Source organism: Pseudochaenichthys georgianus, chromosome 9 (genome assembly GCF_902827115.2).
Source record: "Pseudochaenichthys georgianus chromosome 9, fPseGeo1.2, whole genome shotgun sequence".
In the NCBI taxonomy this organism is placed as follows: Eukaryota; Metazoa; Chordata; class Actinopteri; order Perciformes; family Channichthyidae; genus Pseudochaenichthys; species Pseudochaenichthys georgianus.
In genome coordinates this window covers 6,609,856-6,632,112 of record NC_047511.1, presented here as the reverse complement: position 1 = coordinate 6,632,112, position 22,257 = coordinate 6,609,856, and the positions used below count along the sequence as shown (strand labels likewise).

Genomic DNA, 22,257 nt, shown 5'->3' with positions numbered 1-22,257 from the left:
TAGGCTACTGGCTTTACTTTCTAGACTCCTTGAACTCTTCTTCCTCTGAAAAGTATTAAGGTCTGCATCCCTGTCGAACATCCCCCTCTTCTTGGAGAATCCAAGAGCCCTGAATGCAAATGACTGCAGTCTGTACTTTTTTAATAGCCTACCACATGCCACTTTGGCTATTGTTTGCTTCACCCTTTCTCTTCTTGAGGCTTTGTATGTTTGAGCTATGTTTGAGCTATGTCCGCAACTAGGGCAGACTGAATAAGGCTCTTACGAACATGTGGAGAAACCCTCTGATCATGTAGCATCCTATTCACCAATGCACGTGGGGATGAGGAGCTTTTCTTACACCGTAAAAATCTTTTTTTATACTTTTCTTTCTTTCTTATCTCTCTATCCAGCTTGGCCTTTAAAAAGGCTAGCTCATGTTGGAGTCTTCTCCTTCCATTTCTTGCCCTCTTTTCCCCTTGAAGGCGCTGCCTAAACACAAACACACACACAGCGAAAGCAAACATAATAAGTCCTTATAAACAGCTCAAAAAGTGTTAAAAACTGTGTATTGTGTTCCATATGCCGAGTACATTTCCTATAAACTTGCACTAACCTTGAAGGCCCTGGTTCTGGTTCTGACTGACTCTCGGGAGTTGCAGGGGGAGTGCTGAGGGAATCCCTGGCTCTGGAAACGTTGGCCCTCGCGGCTTTCTTTGCCCCCCTCCATTTCTTCCTTTTTGCCCTTTTCTCCCTCTCACAGACCTCATTAATACCCATCTTTATGCCTTTCTCTCTGTCCCTCCTCCATTTCTCTCTCTCTTTTTCAAGGTATTGCTGTCTTCTCTCTGGGTCAGCATCACGGCGTGCTCTGTAGTACCGCTGTGATTCAGCTGCACTTATCAGGGGTGCCATTCCTATACAAATGCATGCCATTACTTTAAGTACTATACCTATAATCCTTGTGTACATAATATACTAGATAATATACCCATCAGTGTTTCCCTAGGATTTTTTGCAGCAGTTTGTGTTGTGCCTATAGATCTAATGGTGGTGATCATTTATTATATTATAAAAACAGTATTATAATGTTATAATAGTAATATAATAATATAACAATAAATAATATTAATATAATATTAACACATGTTGTAATAAGTAAACAATACTTAAATGTCCACCCTGTTAGGATGTTGTCCACCCTGTTAGTTGAATAAGCCTAACAGGGTGGACACTAACAGGGTGGACATTTTGAGCTAAAGTTAGCCTTTACCCTGCCTGTGTTAGCATATTTGCTAGCATGACCTTGGATACTTTATGAGGAATCAATCACTTTTTAAAGAAACTTTTTAAAATAATAGATTTCGATTAATATCCTTCATACTTAGGCCTAACAGGTTGGACATGTTATGTTCAAACACATCAAACAAAATTGACAGAAACATCCAAATCAGTTGTAAGAGCAGTAGAAACCCACACAGCTAACCTCAGTTGAATTTCCCACCTCTGGTGTCATCTAAGTTCATAGGTGTGATGTCACTGATAAATATGTATTTTTTTTAAAGGGACAGATACACAGCTCAACAGGGTGGACAGCGACCAGCGGGGACGAACATTAAACCTTATTTTTTTACTTTATTTTTTTACAATTTGAATAAAAACATCATTTGATTACATAGATTTTGACTAGTTAAATAAAATAATAATAACATATTTATAAATTAATTTGTTTTTAATAGCTATATTTTAGATCTAAGTTGAATGACCAGCAGTGGGGACATGGAAAAACTCCTCGATATCCCTTTAACCAAAGCTTTTAAAATAAAATAAAAAAACTTAGATGTGCATATCATTGTATTAATAATAAATTAACAATTGAACACACATTAAAAACTAAATGTAATTAGTATTTGTCCAGATTTAGACAAAAAACAACATATTTTGTACTGGGGACACCAAAGGCACCCTATAAAAAAAATGACCCCACTAATTATTTTAACGCATGTGTCTTTTTCGTCCTCTGCCACCTTCAGTTTCAGAGCGCATCGAGTTTAAAATACCATCTGCAAGCTGATGCTGACAGCAGACCACACTTCCACGCTCACCGGCAGGCACCGACTGGCTATTGGGAGGACCGGGAGGGTGTGTGTATGTGAGGCCTGAGCGAGAGAGACCTTACGTGCATTGTTGTTGTTAGCATCTGGTGCTAGCTAGCTGCGCTAACAGATATAAGGAGCTGTTTAAATGAAAACAGAGGAGCGACATTTCGCCACAACTGCGCCGAGCACTTGACTTTATGCAGGAAGCCAGACAGTGGGACATTGTACGAACAGTCAGCACACTCAGCACAGACAGTGCGCGTAACATGATTGCAGCGTCCAGGCAGCTCCCGTTCGAGCATATGCCTTGAGTTGCACATAGCTCCCACACACCTATTTACCTATAGAAACAAAGTTTGTTCTGTCCTTTACAGAAACCTCTATGTACGAGCACAGCCCATAACAGAGGAAAGTGCTTTAGATTATGCTCAGCAGTGTGTAGCTGGGTGGTCAAACAATCTACTACTATGAATGAAGTGTGCATTCGGTGCAAAAGTTTCCATTTGGTAAGTGTTTCTGTAGTTTTGAGTGCGGTTCTTCACTTCGCAGGAGAAATGAGGTGTTTTGCACTTTGGGTGTGTGGTTTTGTGAATTGTGTTTAGTGTTCTGAGAAACTGAGCAATTTAAAAAAAAAAGTGTTAGCAATCGAGAAAAACTGTATTAGATCTCAGTGCTGCGTTTGACACTGTTGACCACAACATATTACTAGACCGACTAAAACTGGGTGGGACTTTCGGAAACAGTTCTAAATTGGTTTGAATCCTACTTACAGTTTTTCTCGATCGCTAACACCAAATATAACACACTTCATAATACTAGATTGTTTGACCACCCAGCTACACACTGCTGAGCATAATCTAAAGCCGGGGTTCCCAACCTTTATTGTGCCAAGGACCGGCAGATACATGAAAACAAAATCACGGACTGGTTGTCAATTTTAACTGATTTTAATATGTACTAACCAGCAGGTAGCAACAGAGGCTAATTGTATGTAATAGCCTGAACAAATACTAGAACAATATGCACCCAAAACATATTAACGCTTATTCATTTTAAACCAAAACGTGGGGGGGGGGGGGGGGGGAGTGTGTGTGTGGTTAACACGTAGCAGCCTGCAGTCACTGGCCCTTTCTCATTTCTCTAACTCCCCTCCTCGACTCCTATACTCGATACTTAGTCCCGCCCACAGGAGATGCGAGCAGAGGAGCCGAGGAGGGGAACCGAGGAGAGAGGAGGGGAAGCAGCAGGCTGTTAGAGAAATGAGAACTCCTCTCCTCTGAGCGGTCATTTTAAAGAGACGTCCATTAATGATGACAGAGGCTGATTTCATGTATCAGCCTCTGTCTGATGGACAGATGTGTTCATGACGACTTATATATTTACTTTGATTCATTCACAGTGCGGTATAATGAGACAATAATGGCTACAGATGCGGACACGCACACATATGTATATATTTATATAAATATATACAATTTCAGAATCAAACAAAGCACTCTCATAATAACGTAACACTATCAGAGACTGGATATATCCCCCCCCCCTCTGGTCGCTACAATAAGGGAAATAAATTACGGGCCAAATGTTTTATTTACAAGTATTAAAAGTAAGCAGAGGACACCAAACCAACTGACACCTGTCTGTCCGCTGCATCTATGCGCGCGCGCACACGCGCGCACACGCACGCACACGCACACACACGCACACACACACACACACACACACACACACACACACACACACACACACAGCTCCTAAAACAGGCTACAGCCTTGGTGTATTTTATTGTGAAGCACTAAATGGTTTTAGAAAAATATCGACTTTTTGTTTGTAGATATCTACTAAACTAAAGCAAAAAGAGTAGGCCTGTTCTACTGAGTGATATATATTATACACACTGCTCTGCTTTCTGCACGGACCTCACAGCTGTTCTCACTGTAAACATCGCGTCGCGATGAAAGCAGTTAATAAAATAATATCCAGGGGATGCATGCAGAGCTGTCATTGGCTGAGATAAGTCCGGCCGTGTGTCACGATTCTTTGAAACATCTCTGTTGCCGGAAATGCATCCACGAAGCAGCCGTGGAGGACCGTGGAGGACCCATCAGTGTATCCTCGGTTATAGCTCCTCCAGAGAGCCTCCTCGATGCTCGATCCTCGGTCCTCGGTCCTCGAAGTGCATTTAGAGAAATGAGATGTCCTTCAACATGGCGCGCTGAAATTCATTTCCGGGTCACTACCGGAGGACCGAGGAGTCGAGGAGTCGAGGAGGGGGATTTGATGAAATGAGAAAGGGCCACTCTAAAGCTGAAGGTAAACACAGTGAAGGCGATGCGTAAAAAGGCACAGCTCTTTACTCGCTGGTGCTGCACTTCTCAGAGGCGGAGTTACACGTCCCGCTGCCTCCTGATGCTGCAGCCATTTCATGAAGGGAAGGAGGTTTTCCTTCTATAAAACATCTGTGGGCATCAGATACTGAGAGTCCCGGACATGAATTCATAGATGAAAGCAGACTGGTTCACAGACTCTCCTGTTTTGCCAATCTGGTGCTTAAACAAATAGCTCTACACCCCTGGCCGACATGTCCTTAAAATGAAGTCCGAGTTTGAAATATATCTCAAATAATGTGTGCACTGCCATTTCCCAAAATAAACATAACAGTCTGCAATCAAACGGTTGTCTCCTGTACGCTCCTCTTCCTACTTGGCGCACCGGTAACTTTCTCGTGCGCACGAGAGGCTTAGACCTTATAGGCTGAGCCGCCGAATCCCTCGGAACATCATAAAAGCCATTTTCAACTGTTTTCTGGTGGAGGTTTAATTAGGCTACTGGATGAAATAATATGACTGGTACAGGTGCAAAATTAAACACTTTTTGGAAAAAAACACGATAAAATATTGTAATGCATTTATTACTCACTGACACATGACACAGCCTCAATCTCACTGTTCACGTGAGCACAGTCACCAGCCACAAGGAATCTCACACACCAAACAAAACAGGAAACGCAGAGCCTAAATACCCACACTAATTAACAAGACACAGGTGAGGGGGGAGGAGACAACACAGGGCACCAGGTGCACACAATCAACAGCAACAGACAAAACGGGAGGGGAAACACTTTCAAACTAAACCACATGTGCAATATTACAAGGTCCGAAGCCGTCAGTCCACAGTGACGAAGTTACCTTCATCACAAGGACAAATAGAGAAGAAGCTTAATATTTAAAAAAAAAAGTATTAACAACAACATGTATAGCCTCAATGTCCTGGGGCCTGTATTACGAAGCTGGTTCAACCTAACCTGGATATGTTTGAGTTAGCCGGTTGGCCTAATCCAAAACATACGCGCTCTCGCTAAATGGTCCTACGACGCGGGTTATCAAGTCAAGCCAGCCGTGTCCTATCTAGTTAGGTGCACGTTCACATGAAAGGGGTGGTATTTGGAGCATTCGACCAATCACAAACATGGAGAAGCATACTGACAGCGCAGCGTCATAATTCCTGAATGAAAAGTGAACTATAATATTAGACATATGAAGAAGTTAAACTTTAAACATCCATGACTTAAACACTTGATCCAGGATCAAAGCCACAGAGCTGCACCTGCAAGGTGAATACAGCTGGTAACAGAACAAGTGTTTGCATGCGTACATTAACAGGTTTATGATATCACTGCCCCGTCTAAAACACGATCTGACTTTAATTACATTTGACTCGAGTGTTTCGTCAACTTAATGTGTTGCTTAAAATAATACTTCTGCATTCAGTATGTGACACTGTGAGTGTTGCACGGACACGGCTCAGCTGATTCAGATAAGGAGATATATGATACATTATGATGTGATATGCCATGCTGGTCCATGCTGGTCATTATGCTGGTGGACCAGCATGGACCCCAGCATGGACCCCAGCATGGACCCCTAGCATGGGGACCCAGCATGGACCCCCAGCATGGACTGCTGGTCATTATGCTGGTCTGCTGGCGCAAAAACCGTTATACCAGCATGGACCACCATGAACTTCATGCTGGTCCATGCTATAACATGGATAACAATTTGCGTACACGTAACAGCAGATAGCAGCTAGCGGCTAGCTAGTAATTATGCTAATGTACACATCAATCGTTATGTACTTATATTACGCTGTAACAGGATCTAGTGATATCCAACAGAGCTTAATTTAGCATGAAAGAATTATTGCACTGTATATATATATATATATATATATATATATATATACAGTGCAATAAGCTTCTTAGTGCAATAATAAACTACAGGGACGTTAATCTAACGTCGGTAATATTAACTTTATTTAATACAACATTTACGGTACAAGATTTACATCATACAGCCCATGTAGTATAATATTTTACAAATGATGAATTACAGCAAACATGTGCAATATATCCATTATTAGCTCCGTGGGATGGCAGTAAGGGTCCGTTGTTATTGTGCATCCTGCTGAACACGTAACATGAACGTGCCGGGGCAGCACGGCCCGTGGGTTAGATGCGCCGCGTTCATAATGCTGAGGGAAATAACTCGCAGAATAACATTATTAGCACATTTTTACAACTTGAGGAACGAATTTTTTTAATAAGGGCTATACAAGTGTTCATACTGGATAGTTTATTTAGTTTAAAAAAATTATCCAACGAGTTACAGACCACTCTTTCCCAATGTAAGTCAATGGGAAAAAGTGTTTCCGGGCCCAGCAACCTAAAGGAAGTGTAGTACCACCGTTTGGCCACAACGAATATTCTCATCAGACTCCGGCGCACTTCCTGGGGGCTTGGGCTGGACCCGTCCAATTCCAGTTTTGGAAAGTCTGCCGTGGTTCCATTCCATTTCAAAGAGCTGTTGACGCTCAGCGTAACCTTGTCGCACTGCCACTCCAACATCCAATCACAGGGCTTGATGACAAATCACGGGGTTTGAAAAGCAAGGCTGATGTTGTAGTCCCAAACGATAGCTGGGGATTCTGGGTATAGTGTCTTCGGAAACTCTGTAGTGTCTAAACTCCAAAAAAACTATTTGTTTCTCCGAATCGAAGATTAAAAACACAAAAGCATTATACACAATTTAAACCTATCAATATTGTGTAATTAACCAGGATAAACTGATGTTTTTTAGTGGATGAGTAATGCAGATATCACTGTGTAATCATTTGACAGTGAGGGGAATACATCCGGTTTCATTATGAAAACTTCGAGACCGGAAAAACTGTTTTCACCCACGCTAACTTTACATGGAAGCTGCATACACGTTCTCCTGGCGAGACCTCAAATCATCTTCGTAATATCTATCAAACTATAGATCCTACACATCCACTGGACGTGGATTCTAAAAGTACAATATACTTCTCGCCAGAAATCTAATCAAAAAGCATTTTAATGGCCAAACTATATAAATAACATTACAACGGTGTGTATAAATGAGCAAAAATGACTGCAAAAGTGGTGGTTGGATTTGATTGAGAGAACTCTTCATTATTTTTGAAAGGTGTTGCAAATGAGTGCATTCTGTGCCAACGCAATGAAAAGCAGTGATCTATATTTAATCTGATCTGTTGTCTATGTAAAGAGGTGTGAAGGAGTGATTTCAGTATCCAACAGAGCAAACACTATTATAGAAAAAGTCAAAACACTAAAAATAATAAATACGAACTGTCTGTTCAAACATTTCTGATGGTCTAGTAGGTGCATCGGGGGGCTTTGACTGGTCACCAGAGGTGGAAGAAGTACTAACATCCTTTACTTGAGTGGAAGTTACAATATAACGATCTTATAATAGTGCATTACAAGTAAAAGTCCTGAATGGAAAAAGTTACTTGAGTAGAAGTACGGATATATACAGTAACCGGCAAATGTATTGTCAAACATATAATTAGGCTTTTTTCTTAGTATTTCATAACGATATAATTCAGTTGTTATCACCAACCAATACATGTCATGTCATTTTAATGTTGGAGTTTGTCAATGTTAAACCACTTGTATATGTTTTTTAAATACTAAGTAGATTAGTTGTATCATAAAAGCGTCATCATCTGTGTTTGTATGTAAAAAGTAACTTTGAGTGTTGGAGTTTTAGGTACTTATTTGTCTCAAAAATGTAGTGGTGCAAGTATAACCAAGCACAAATTGGAAGGTAAAATACAAGTAGGCCTATGTCAAAATCATACTTCACTACAGTACTTGAGTAAATGTTCTTCGTTACATCCACCACTGCACGTTACTTTTAAACAGCTTTTAAACAGCTTCCTTTAAAGCGATTACACTGATACCAAACTGCTTTTATTTTTTAAGGCCAGGGCGGAAGTGGACTTTTCCTGACTGCAGTAACTTCACGTCAGGCTGTGTCCACTTGTTTCCTGCTCCGGAGGATGACAGGCGGAACGCGAAGCACCTTTAGAGGCCGCCACTAGCTAATGAAACATTTCTTCTAACCACTTAGTATTTTTAAAAAGCCCAGGTCCACACATGAGAGCACCATTCCAGGTTCGGACGGGATGCGTGTGAACGGGATAGAAATCCCCCGGTTCTTTAAAACAGTCATAGGCCCCCTTCGGCACCGTTATGCTGATTTGGTCCATTTAACGACAGCCTGAAGCAGAGGTGGAACATGGGATTCCTGCATCAGCTCCATCTCCTGCTGTGGAAGAACATCTCTCTGAAGAGGAGGGGGCCGGTAAGACCTGCATGTGTTCACAGATGGTGAAATGTTCTGAGGGAGTGAACTGGTTCTTCCGTTCGGGAAGCAGGTCGGCAGATTAAGCCCGCACCGCTGCCCGATTCCCCGCAGCGGTATGGGAGCTAAGGCTCCAGCCCTGCGCTCCACCGAGGCGGTGTCCCGCAGTGAGGTGCTGTGGCGGGGGTGTAAGCGCAGGTTCGCGGTGTGTGAAGCAGCCTGTGTTCTCTGTGTGTGTGTCCGTACTGTCTAACAGGTTGTTGTGTGGTGAGCAGCGCTGTGCAAACTCAGTTTGTGTGTATTAGATTCAATGTGAGCAAACACACACGTATCTGCAGGGAGTGTTGTCATAATGTAATCATGTTTTTATAATAACATATAATAATATAACGTATAATTCATACCAAGATGCAAAATGGCCTGATTCATGTCGTAATCATGGGATTACAGGACACAAATAATATCAAATGGAGTTAGCCTATCCATACCAACCTCAATGCATGTATAACAAGCTATTTCTGGAAACCACATATTAATATCCTGTCATGCTATTTATGGAAGAACATTAGTTATTGTTATTGTCAGATGGCAACATCCTTTTTTGTTTTGAGAAATAACTACCTTATGACATCATCTTGAAAAGCCTGTGGTGTATTTCACTGATTCAATTTAGCATTTAGACAAAGTTCGGTGATTTTTAAAGGTCCAATGTCATGGCCATTTCTACTGATCATATTTCCATTGTTGAGGTCTACTAGAATAGATTTAAATTGTGCAATTTTCCAAACTCACATTGGTTTCTCAAACAGCATCTCTGTATAGTATGTGTGTTGGAGCTCCTGCCCTGTGAGCCCAGTGTGCTCTGATTGGTCGGGGCGCTGCGAGGCTCGCTGCTGCGAGGAGCGGACAGGTTTCCGGGTCGGCGATACAGCGAGAACAAGCGAAACTCATCCTGAGCACACACACACTCACAGCCGAAGTAAAAACAATAAGTGTGGCTTGATATTGAGTAAGACAAAGGTTTATAACGCTGTGAGAATGGGTCTGCGGAGAGCATTTCTCCGCGATCCCAACTCGTCTATTACCAACCAGAGAGCTCAATGCAAGTCAATGGGGACTCCCTGTCAGCAGTGTTGGGTGTAACGCGTTACAAAAGTAACGGAGTTACAGTAATATATTACATTACTTCGTTACAGCAATTACTAATGAAATGTGGGTAATATATTACCCGTTACAATGCTCAGTAACGCAGTTACAACACATTTTAACCCGAAATAAAATGGTGTTTTTAAGAATGTACTAACATAGCGAGACATTCCGACACCAGAGACAAATTGTGCGGGTAGATTAGTAAACCTGGTGTTTACTCTTCAGGCTTCGCGTCGGGATCTTTGGGGCAGTTGAATGTTGTGCACCCTCTATTCAAAAAAGAGAACGGAGCGAAAAATACTAACAACAAATTGTGTCAGGTGCGCGTGACCTGCTCCGCTGCGCGTGCATCATGTCCAAAGTGCTTCCACAGCAGTGACACACATCTGTGGATAATCAAATACGAAAATGGTTAAAGCAACCATCACTAAACGCCAGCAACACTGCATCTACTGCAGCAACAGGTCAGATGGGGACATCACGTTACCCTCCATGTGGACACTAGCTTACTCCCGCCTGACTCGCCGCCCTCAACCCCGGAGCAGCAGTCTTCGTCGCCCGAAACTACGCCGCCCCTCTGCGGCCCGCAGGTGCCAGCCAGGATACCACGGCAAAACAGAGCCTGCCCAGGTAGATCTAAACAAGTACCCGCCTGTACAGTGGGGTTAGGCGGTCATTTTGCAGCTCGTGGTATACAAATAGACAAGGGCTAGAATATTCATGTGAAAATAGTGCCATATTCTGCCATGCCTGTAGAAATGTTGGGTCAAAAATAATGCATACAATAGCACAGATGCCTTCACCACGAATGGCTACAGAAAGATCTCATATCCCAAGCTTATCAACGAGCTAATGTTGCAGCTGAAATGATGTCCAGGTCACAAAGTCAACCTCACATGATGATGTGATCCAGTTTTCAAGCACAGTAGATATTCTCTTCCCAGAGTATATGATGGGACCAAGGTGATGATTTAGTACATGGTTTTAATAATACTTTTGCTTTTCAATGTTTGCCATTTCAAACCATGAGCTGGTTCAAATAATAGTTGCCTTGATTTACAATATGTTCTCATTTGTGTTATCAGTACAGCTTTGAAGCTTTACTGATAAAGCTTTGCCACAGTCCACTTTGGACGATATGAGATATTTCAGGATTGCACTTTTAACTCACTTGAAATGTTCTCACTTGCTTGGTTTCAAAACATAACAAAGGCCATAATCTGTTCATTGGGACCATCAATGCTATTTCTCATTGCTGTTGCCGGCCACTATTGCTCATGTAAACCTGCTACTGCTGCGCCCCCTGTAACCTCAGAGGCACCCTGAGTCATTTTGTTCTGGAACCGGGCCTGTACACGGCCATATGCTAAACACACTACAGAGCCCATTCCGTGTCCTGTTATTGTTTACTTCCTGTCTGCCCTCTTCTGGTGATTTATCTGACGTCCAGCGCTCCGTCTTTTAACCTCTTTTCCTTTCTCTTTCTTGATCCTCCTTAGCAACCTTCATCATAATCCTTGACAGTGGTCTACTGCTGGATTAACAACGTGTCACATGTTAAGAATTTACAGAATCGAGAATCGAGCAGTGGCGAGCCGTCAGGGCCCTCTAGGCCCTCTGTGAGGGCCTAAGATATTCTAAAAAATAATATTTGAAAACATTAAAAAAACATTTTTTTGTTGTTACATTTTTCATTAGTTTTACCAAAATAACTTGATTTAATTGTATTTAAAATAATATTGCCAAATAAATAAATCCTTCGAATCTGCCTGTTCAGTTTCTGTTGGAATGTGAAGGGTTAAATGCCGTCTCTGCGAGTTCTGTGAAGACGGGAGAGCTTGTTGGTCCCTCTCTACATTCACAGAGGGCTAGCTATAGTAACTCAACGAGAGAGTAATGTCAAATGACAGTACAATTGACCAATCATATCTTCCCTCTAAATGGGCGGGCTTTATTTTCGCGGACTTTATGACAGGTTCCGCCCGCTGTGAGGTCTATGCAAGTGGTGCAGTGACGCGTCCTAAAACCCGGAAGTAAGCTTCGCTCGGATTCCCTCGACAGAAAGCAGTGGGATTTCTCCAGAGGATTTTGGAAAATAGCTCGAAATAAGGTCTGTGGATAACGAACCTGTTTGATAAATGCACGTTTTGTTCAGCCGGATAATATCCACATGTCTACCCTACTTTTATTATTTTCGAATCATAAATCTAATCGATAGATTTATGATCAATAGATTTATAATTAGCATAAGTTCGTTCATGATGGCTCACTTCAGTGATAGTGAGGACATCTTTGCGAAATTATTAACCGAGTCATTTTCAAGATTGAGTGGCAAAGGATCAGCTGAAGCAAGTGCTTCATCCAAAAGGACAGGAGGATGGACTTTGTGTTTAAGTGATTTGATCATCAAAGGTAGGCCTAACAGAAAGTCCACACAGCAGCTTTTCAAAAATCTTGAAAACCTTGGAGCTGGGCGTGTCTGACAGCTTGGGGATTTTTTGCGAGCAATGCGACCAACAACCAATCACATGAATCTCCCGCCCCCGACATACAAAGCAAAAAACCCCGGGGATTCTATGCGAGCAATATATATAAATATAAACTCCCCAAACAGGCGAAAACCTACCAGTTCCACCCACTGTCTCTGCCACCTCCCTCCATGCCTGGTTCCTCCGGTTTGTATCCCGTTAATAGTTCTGGTCGTAAAGAACTGGGTAATTTGCTACCGTAATTTCTCGTTTGGAATATGAGGAAATTAACTGCGGTCTGGTTCTCCCTGCTTACACGCGGTTTGATTGGCTAGCGCTTCTACTGTCAGATTTGCATAAACGTGTTTGATTGGCTGGCGCTTCCAGCTCAGCTTCAAAAGTTGAACATTGCTCAACTTTTGATTTCTGGAGATCCTGGTCATCCTGGAAATCTTCGCTTCGCTCCCCCACAATGCAGTTCGGGGAAAAGCGAGGCAAAGTGACGTCATCCCCATTCAAAGTCAATGGGCAGAGAAGCGTTGGAAGCGGTGGGAAGTTTCTTCTGAAGCTGCTGTGTGGACGTACCGTAAGTCATTTTCAATGCTGGCCGCGGGGGGGGGGGGGGGGGGGGCTAGGTATAAAAGTCACGGCTTGCCACTGGAATCGAGTATTCAACTAAGCCGTGTTATAAAAGTTGTTAGTATCCTTAAGGGCCTACCCAGTTGTTATGCTATACCACATTGCCCTTCACTGGATGTATAATGAGCTGCACTAAACTATATTTTAGCATTTAAAATACCTAGCCATTCTTTTGTGGTTATTTTGGTGAAAGTAACTCAAAAGTAACTACAAAGTAGTGTAACTCATTACATTTCAGAGACAGTAATATTGTAATGTAACTTATTACTTTCAAAAGAGAGTAATATATAACAATAATAATAACATATAATAACATCACCAGGACCGCCTTTTTCCACCTCAAAAACATTGCCCGTCTCCGCCATCACTCTCCTCCTCTGCTGCTGAAGCCCTGATTCATGCATTCATCACTTCACGACTCCACTACTGCAATAGCATCCTCTACCATCCACCTAATCAATAATCTGCAACATATCCAGAACTCTGCTGCCCGCCTCCTCACCCACACCCGCTCCCGAGACCACATCACTCCCGTCCTCCAGAACCTCCACTGGCTCCCCGTCCGTCAAAGAATCAACTTCAAAGTCCTGCTCATTACCCACAAAGCCCTCAACAATCACCCCCCCCCCTACCTCACAGACCTGCTGCACAATCACCCCCCCCCCTACCTCACAGACCTGCTGCACAATCACCCCCCCCCTCTACCTCACAGACCTTCTTCACCACCACACACCCCCCCCCCCCACCTCACAGACCTGCTGCACCCCCCCCCTACCTCACAGACCTTCTGCACCACCACACCACCCCCCTACCTCACAGACCTGCTGCACCACCACACCCCCCCCCCTACCTCACAGACCTGCTGCACCACCACACACCCCCCCCCTACCTCACAGACCTTCTGCACCACACCCCCCCCCTACCTCACAGACCTGCTGCCACCACCACCCCCCCCCCCCTACCTCACAGACTGCTGCACCACCACACCCCCCCCTACCTCACAGACCTGCTGCACCACCACACACCCCCCCTACCTCACAGACCTGCTGCACCACCACCCCCCCCCCCCCCCTACCTCACAGACCTGCTGCACCACCACACCCCCCCCTACCTCACAGACCTGCTGCACCACCACTCCCCCTTCCCGCTGCCTCCGCTCATCAGAAGCCAACCTCCTATCCATCCCCACCCGCACCAATCACCGGACCTGGGGGGACAGAGCCTTCTCCGTCGCTGCCCCCCTCCCTCTGGAACTCACTCCCCCAACCCATCAGAGACTGCACCGACCTCACCACCTTCAAAACACTCACAAAAACTCACCTCTTCAATCTGGCTTTTAATGTGTGATTGTTTTTGTATTATTTGACTTCAACTTTATATTTATTTGTTCCTTCCTTTTCTTTTCCCTTCACTATATCTGTAAAGCGTCTTTGAGCACCTGTAAAAGCGAACAAATTAACAAATTAAATCTATTATTATTAATAAGTAATATATTACATTTTGGAAGTAACTTGCCTATCACTGTTAGTCAAGGGATCCTGGTGTGCGAGGTGCTCTGCGGATTGGTCCAAGGGCAACTTGGCAGTGCCCAGGAGGTGAACCTGCCCCTGTCCAGCTACCAGTCCACATCCTTTATTGTTATTTTTTGGTCCAATCCGATCCGTGATCTTCGGTTGCCAGGTCAAGTCCCTACGGTCTAAAACACTGCTGCCCCAACAATCCACTAAAAATGATATTTTTATGATAGAACATACATATTAAGTTTGTCTATCTGTATGTCTCTACACGTTGAGTGTTTTTGCGTAGCACCATTTTAAACAACCTCTAAATTCAATTTATTTGGAGTGGTATTGTTTTCTGCCTTATTTATTATCACTATAATTTATTTTGCAGGCTAGGGCTTGTGTTGTACAGTGTCACTTTAAATGTTCCGTATTTAAACACGAAACGTTTAGGATATATATGTTTTGGTATTTGGCTGTCCCAGAAGAATGCCAGTCACTGTGTCTTTGTGTCTGAAATGCTATTTCGATTGTCCCCTGGACAGTAGGACTTCAGCACGGTTACATAACAACTGTTACAGCCCTTCAACCCTCAGTTGGTTATTCAGATAAAACCTACGTATATGCTGAAAGTCCTTCAGATGACATTTCCTGTGTGCTATAATCTAATGGGAATATTTCAAAAACGATTCCCTCTGAGTATGAATATGTAATCCCGTACATCCACACAGGCTCTTTTATTTACCATCAAAATCCTACTTCCTGTTAGCTGGTTTATTTGAATGATGATTTTGCATATTTAGAAAACGGAGGCGGGTCTGTCTTCAATGCTGCTGTCCTGATATAGAGGTCGGGTTGGGTAGGGCTTGTGTTTGTTGGAGGAAACTATTTTTAGCCCATCTACCTTCAGAAAGAAAACCTCAAAGAGGAGGGAGAGATGTATTTTGGAGCCTCTGTAATAATAATCGTAACAGCTGCACATTTCTGCCTATTTATAATCACACTGTCCTGGTTTGGCCTCACTAACACTGTCCATCTATTGATGATTAGAGCAGAATCATGTAGTCAGCACTCATCACATTAATCCCATATATGTGTGTGTGTGTGTGTGTGTGTGTGTGTGTGTGTGTGTGTGTGTGTGTGTGTGTGTGTGTGTGTGTGTGTGTGTGTGTCGGCACAGTTGTCGGCGAAATGCCACTCCTCTGTTTTCATAACTGTCAATGAGACTGAAGTTCCCACTGTGGGTCAAAATAATGCGCTGTGACCCCGAGGTAACTGCCATTACTGAGTGAAGTCCAATAGTGTCCGCTGAGTCTTTCTTAAATCCTCCTCTACTTTCGCTTTTTGGACTTCATACAAGTTGTGTATTTTCGACACAGTGGTGGCTCTGGAAGGCAATTCATAAGTGCAGTCGTCGGGTGCGACCCGAGCTATATCACGCAGCCCCTCGTCCTCCACAATAGCCGCGTTCACACTGCGGTACTTTTCCCACAAAGGTTCATGCGAACTTAGTTCATGATCGCGTTCACACCAAAAAGAGGCGGTACTAAAAGTAGTTCATGCGAACCTTATTACCCCCTCGAAAGTCCCTGCTAGAAAGCAGGGACTTTCGAGCGGCTCTTTTTTGAGAAAAGAGCTATATTCCTGATTAGCTGGGCGAATTGCAAACCACGCCCCGTAAAACTCCCAAAAAGTTTTGTGAAGCCGCCATTTTATTATCCTCGCATTAGCATTATTAGCATTAGCCCAGCGCAGAAACGCAGAGAGACTAACTTATGGCAACACAAAATAAAACATGTGAGCGGTGGAGATGAGGAGGTGTCGGCGTTCTGGCGATTTACTCGGAAGGCTTCAGTAGAAGCCGCTGGGACTTCCAGCAGCTTATACTGAAGCCTTCCCCAACTCCGGGGACTTCCGGCCGGGGACTTTGGGCGGCAGTATACGCCGTGAAGTGGGTTGCGGCCTGCCAGTAAACCCAAAGCAGAAGAAGAAGAAGTGACGTCAGCGGCTTCATTTGCCTAATCCACCCCCAGGGACTTTTTCTGGTGTGAACGCGATCTGTACTTAGTTCATGCGAACTAAAGAGTTCTCATGAACTAAGTTCGCATGAACCTTTGTGGGAAAAGTACCGCAGTGTGAATGCGGCTAATGTGAATTGGCCTGCAAGCTGTCGCCACCCATTTAGCGATCTTTGTTGAAAGTTTGCTGCTCGTAGACGTGTCCAGGCGTCTCCCCCGAACACTTTCAAGTGTGGTTTCCTGCAAGCGGGCGGCAGGAGCGGGGCTGTCGGCATCAGCAGCGTGCTTGGATTGTATAGATGGTATTTTAAACTTGATGCGCTCTGAAACTACGGGGCGGCCGAGGACAAAAAATGCACATGTGTTAATCGTGTTAAAATAATTAGTGGCGTTAAAAAAAAAGAGCCCTAGTAAAAATACTTCAATTCATGGTTTAGGTTGAGTATACCTTTCATTTCGTAATGCCATCAAATAACACTGTCCCAGCAAAGCACAACAAAATACTGTGTTATTATTTGAAGCCATATCGCTCACCTTTAACATGAATTCAAACGCTAAATCAGTATTAAATCCATTTGGTGATTGTGGTAACTGATTTGTGAATAAGCAAATCACAAACTGATCTTTTGGTAACCATGGTAAAACCTTTGCTTTCAGAAAAGTTAAGTATTTTACACGTAAAGGAGTGATCAATCAATCAATCCTTTTTTATTTATATAGCCCAATATCACAAATGTTACATTTGTCTCAGTGGACTTCACAGTTTGTAAAGAATATGATTATGACACCCTCTGTCCTTAGACCCTCACATCGTACAAGGAAAAACTTCCAGAGAAAACCCACAGTTTAAAGGGAACATGGGAGAAACCTCAGGGAGAGCAACAGAGGAGGGATCCCTCTCCCAGGACGGACAGACGTGCAATAGATGCCGTGTGTAAATTGAAAAGATAATACATTTGCAACATAGGTAGTCCAGATGTTTGGAAATGCATGTGTATAATAAGAAGAGGAATCCACGAGGATGTCAACAATCCTGTGGGAGCCATCAGAGAAGTAGTATGATGAGAGTCAGGCAGGACCACAGGGACACAGGTTCAGCCACGACTCAAAATCGAGGACTCAGGATCCAGGACTCAGGACCACAGCAACAGGCAAAGCCACGACTCAGGATACAGGACTCAGGACTCAGGATCCCGGCGTAGATAGACAACACAAATACATTTCAGGGAAGCTGGGTTGTTCGGAACATGAGAGTACACAGGTACAGACAGGGAGAAGGAAGAAGTAAGGTGTTGCCCGACAGTCTAAGCCTATAGCAGCAAAACTAGGGGCTGAATCTAATCAGCCCTAACTATAAGCTTTATCAAAAAGGAAGGTCTTAAGCGCACTCTTAAAAACGGATAGGCTGTCTGCCGCCCGAACACAAACTGGAAGCTGATTCCACAAATGTGGAGCTTGATAAGAAAAGGCTCTGGCTCCCATTGTACTTTTAAAGATTCTAGGAACAACCAACAACCCTGCATTCTTGGAACGCAATGCCCTAGTAGGACAGTAGGGTATAATGAGTTCTTTAAGGTAAGATGGCGCCTGCCCATTAAGGGCTTTGTAGGCGAGAAGAAGAATTTTAAATGCTATCCTGTGTTCTATAGGGAGCCAGTGTAAGGCAGCCAGAACAGGAGTAATGTGGTCCCTTTTCCTAACTCTGGTTAGTACACGAGCCGCAGCATTTTGAATCAGCTGAAGCGACTTGATTGACTTCTTGGTACTCCCTGATAATAAAGAGTTACAATAATCCAGCCTAGAAGTAACAAATGCATGGACTAGTTTCTCTGCATCGTTTTGAGGCAAGATATGCCTGATTTTTGCAATGTTACGTAGATGGAAGTAGGCGGTCCTTGAAATTGATTTTATGTGGACGTTAAAGGATAAATCCTGATCAAATATAACACCAAGATTCCTTACAGTCTCACTGGAGGCGAAATGAATGCCATCCATAGTTAGTATATCTTTAGATAATTTGTTTCGTAGATTCTTCGGGCCAAGTACAATAACTTCAGTTTTGGTCGTGTTTAACATCAAAAAGTTTAAGGTCATCCACGTTTTTAAGTCCTTAAGGCAGTCTTGAATTTTATTTAGATGATTCATTTCATCAGGCTTGATTGATAAATATAGTTGAGTATCATCCGCATAACAATGAAAGTTTACAGAATGATTCCTTATAATATTGCCTAACGGAAGCATATATAATGTGAACAAAATAGGTCCGAGCACTGAGCCCTGTGGCACTCCATGGCTAACTTTGGTTTGCGTGGAAGATTCATCGTTAACACGTACAAACTGAGAGCGTTCAGATAGATAGGACCTAAACCAGCCTAAAGCAGTTCCCTGTATGCCAACTAAGTGCTCTAGTCTTTGCAATAGGATATCATGGTCGATAGTATCAAATGCAGCACTAAGATCGAGCAAAACAAGAATAGAGACAAGTCCCTTGTCTGAGGCTATTAGAATATCATTTGTGACTTTAACCAGAGCTGTCTCTGTGCTATGATGTGTTCTAAAGCCAGACTGAAAATCTTCAAATAAATCATTGTTTTTTAAGTAATCACACAACTGTTTTGTGACCGCTTTCTCAATAATTTTTGAGAGGAACGGAAGATTAGAAATAGGTCTATAGTTGGCTAAAACCTCTGGATCGAGGTTGTGCTTTTTAAGAAGCGGTTTTATCACTGCTACTTTGAATGATTGTGGGACATAGCCTGATAATAAAGACATATTCATAATATTTAATAAAGAAGTGCTAATTAATGGAAAAACTTCCTTCAACAGCTTAGTTGGAATTGGGTCTAACATGCACGTTGATGGTTTAGAAGAGAGAATCATTGAATGTAATTGTTCAAGGTTAATGGCTGAAAAGCATTCTAGTTTACTATCTAGTGTAATATTAGAACTTACGATTCCGGGAGCTGTTGATAACACTATACTGGTCGAAGGCAAGAGGTCATTAATTTTGTTTCTAAGAGTAACAATTTTATCGTTAAAAAAGCACATAAAATCATTACTACTGAGTGCTAAGGGAATAGAAGGCTCAATCGAGCTGTGGCTCTCTGTCAGCCTGGCTACAGTGCTGAAAAGAAATCTTGCATTATTCTTATTCTCATCTATTAATGAAGAGTAGTAGGCTGCTCTCGCTTTCGCAGTGCTTTCTTATATTCATTGAGAGTAATATGCCAAATTAAACGAGATTCTTCAAGTTTAGTGGAACGCCATATCCTTTCAAGTTGTCTAGACTTTTGCTTTATTTTGCGGGTTTCGGCATTATGCCATGGAGCTAATCTATGTTGTTTTATTTTCTTCTTTTTCAAAGGAGCAACAGAGTCTAATTTTATTCGCAGCGCATCTATAGCACTATCAACAACATGATCAATTTGGGGTGGTGTACATTTGTATAAGTTTCCTCCCCTACATGCAGACATGCTATCGAGTTAAGTATTGGTTGAATCTCTTCCTTAAATGTGGCTATAGCACTAACAGATAGGTTTCTGCTGCAAGAGCTTTTGACTAATGCTTTGTAGTCTCGTAACAGTACTTCAAAAGTTACTAAGAAATGGTCGGATAAAGCAGGATTATGCGGTTCGACTAATAGTTGCTCAATTTCAATACCATAAGTCAGAACAAGGTCGAGAGTGTGATTATAACAGTGGGTTGGTTTATTTACACTCTGACAGAAACCAACAGAATCTAATATAGAGTTAAATGCAACAGTAAGGCTATTTTTATCATCGTCAACATGAATATTAAAGTCACCTACGATAATTACTTTGTCTGTTTTAAGAACCAAAGTTGATAAAAACTCAGAGAATTCTGATAAGAATTCTGAATAAGGACCTGGTGCACGATACACTGTAACAAATAAGATTGGCTGCAAAGTTTTCCAGGTCGGATGCGTAAGACTAAAAACGAGGCTTTCAAAAGAGGTATAATTACATTTTGGTTTAGTATTGATAAGTAAACTTGAGTCAAAGATTGCTGCAACTCCACCTCCTCGGCCCGTGCCTTCGAGCAATATGAGTGTTGACATGGCTGGGTGGAGTGGCCTCATTTATGCTGACATATTCTTCATGTCTCAACCAAGTTTCAGTGAGACAGCATATATCAATATTATAATCTGATATTAAATCATTTACCAATATTGCTTTAGATGCTAGAGATCTTATGTTTAAGAGACCACATTTAATCTTCCTGTTTGTTGCACTGTAGTAGTTGTTACATTTACTTTTATTAGGTTATTATGTATGACACCTCTATTAGGTTTTACCTTAAATTGTCCTTGGGCAGACACACACACCGCTAATATTGGGTATTTTATTGGGTTCGGGATTCCTATGGGTGACTGCCTAGGAGAGAGCGCAGAGAAGCGTGTAAGACTGCGACTCTGCCTCCTGGTCTCAACTCCAGTTTGTCATGGATTACGTCCACAAAGCCCTGAAATGTTTGCCGAAATGAGATCTGCACCTTTCAAAGTAGGGTGAATGCCGTCTCTCTTAATCAGACCAGGTTTTCCCCAGAAGGCTGTCCAATTATTTACGAAGCCCACATTGTTTGCTGGGCACCACCAAGACAACCAGCGCTGAAATGATGACATGCGGCTATACATGTCATCATTGATGAGATTGGGGAGGGGACCAGAGAAGATTACGGTGTCTGACATTGTTTTAGCATAACTACACACCGACTCCACATTAAGTTTGGTGCATTCTGATTGGCGTAAACGAACATCATTACCACCGACGTGAATAACAATCCTACTGTATACTCGTGTCTTAGACGGAGCAGTGATATCATAATAGGCCTACGCATTCAAACACTCTGTAGTTTATTTATTTTTTAACCAGCGGTTCTGTATTCACCTTGCATGTGTAACTATATCCTGGATAAAGTGTTTAAGTCTTGGATGTTTAAAGTTTAACTTCTTCATATTTGTCTAATATTATAGTTTCATTTTCATTAATGAAGCATGACTCTGCGCTGTCAGTACGCTTGTCCATGTTTGTGATTGGTCAAATGTTGCTAGTCCCGCCCCTTTCCCGTGAACGTGCTCTCAGCCGGACAGAGAAACCCTGGCTTGATTTACCGAGTTGATAACCAGCGTCGTAGGACCGCTTAGAGAGATCTCGTTTGTTAGGGTTAGTTAAGATAACTCAAACATTTCCAGGGTCTGTTGAACTGGCTTCGTCGTGCACAGGGCACAGGTGGCTGAATGGCAGCGCTAATGTCAAAGACACAAACATTATACATTATATTTTTATTTTACCAGGATGCAGTGACACAAATATTTGGGAAGGCTTAGCCTTCCCTAGCCTACAGCACCCGCCGCCCCTGTTGAAGAGCCTTCTATACATTTGGCACAAACGTCCATTTGGACTCAAGGAGGAAATCATAAGAAAATGGTGGTCAAAGGTCTCTTGTCCTTACAAAACATATTTTTGACCATGATTCAGTTTTCATTTCATACATTTCACACAAATCTAATAATAATAAAAATAAATAAAATGTATATTCTTGTCATATCAACTGTTGGATTGCTCATTTAGCCTTTACTGCCTTTGTCAGCTTTTACTTGTTGTGTACTTAAATATGAATTTAATGTTGATAACAAAAATGAAAAGATATGTGAGTCAAATCAAATACTGTCAACAACAAAAATCACCACTGAC

At 42.5% G+C, this 22,257-nt stretch overlaps 1 protein-coding gene across 2 annotated transcripts in view; it reads left to right on the top strand.

Moving 5' to 3' along the window:
- The first annotated feature begins 8,459 nt into the window (after nucleotides 1-8,459).
- Nucleotides 8,460-22,257, top strand: part of abca2 (ATP-binding cassette, sub-family A (ABC1), member 2) — a 150,443-nt gene continuing 136,645 nt past the window's right edge. For both annotated transcript variants that reach the window (XM_034091098.1, XM_034091097.1), the window contains exon 1: nucleotides 8,460-8,767. In XM_034091098.1, the coding sequence (XP_033946989.1) occupies nucleotides 8,702-8,767 (66 nt within the window). In that variant the 5' untranslated portion in view covers nucleotides 8,460-8,701. The remainder of the gene's footprint in view (nucleotides 8,768-22,257) is intronic.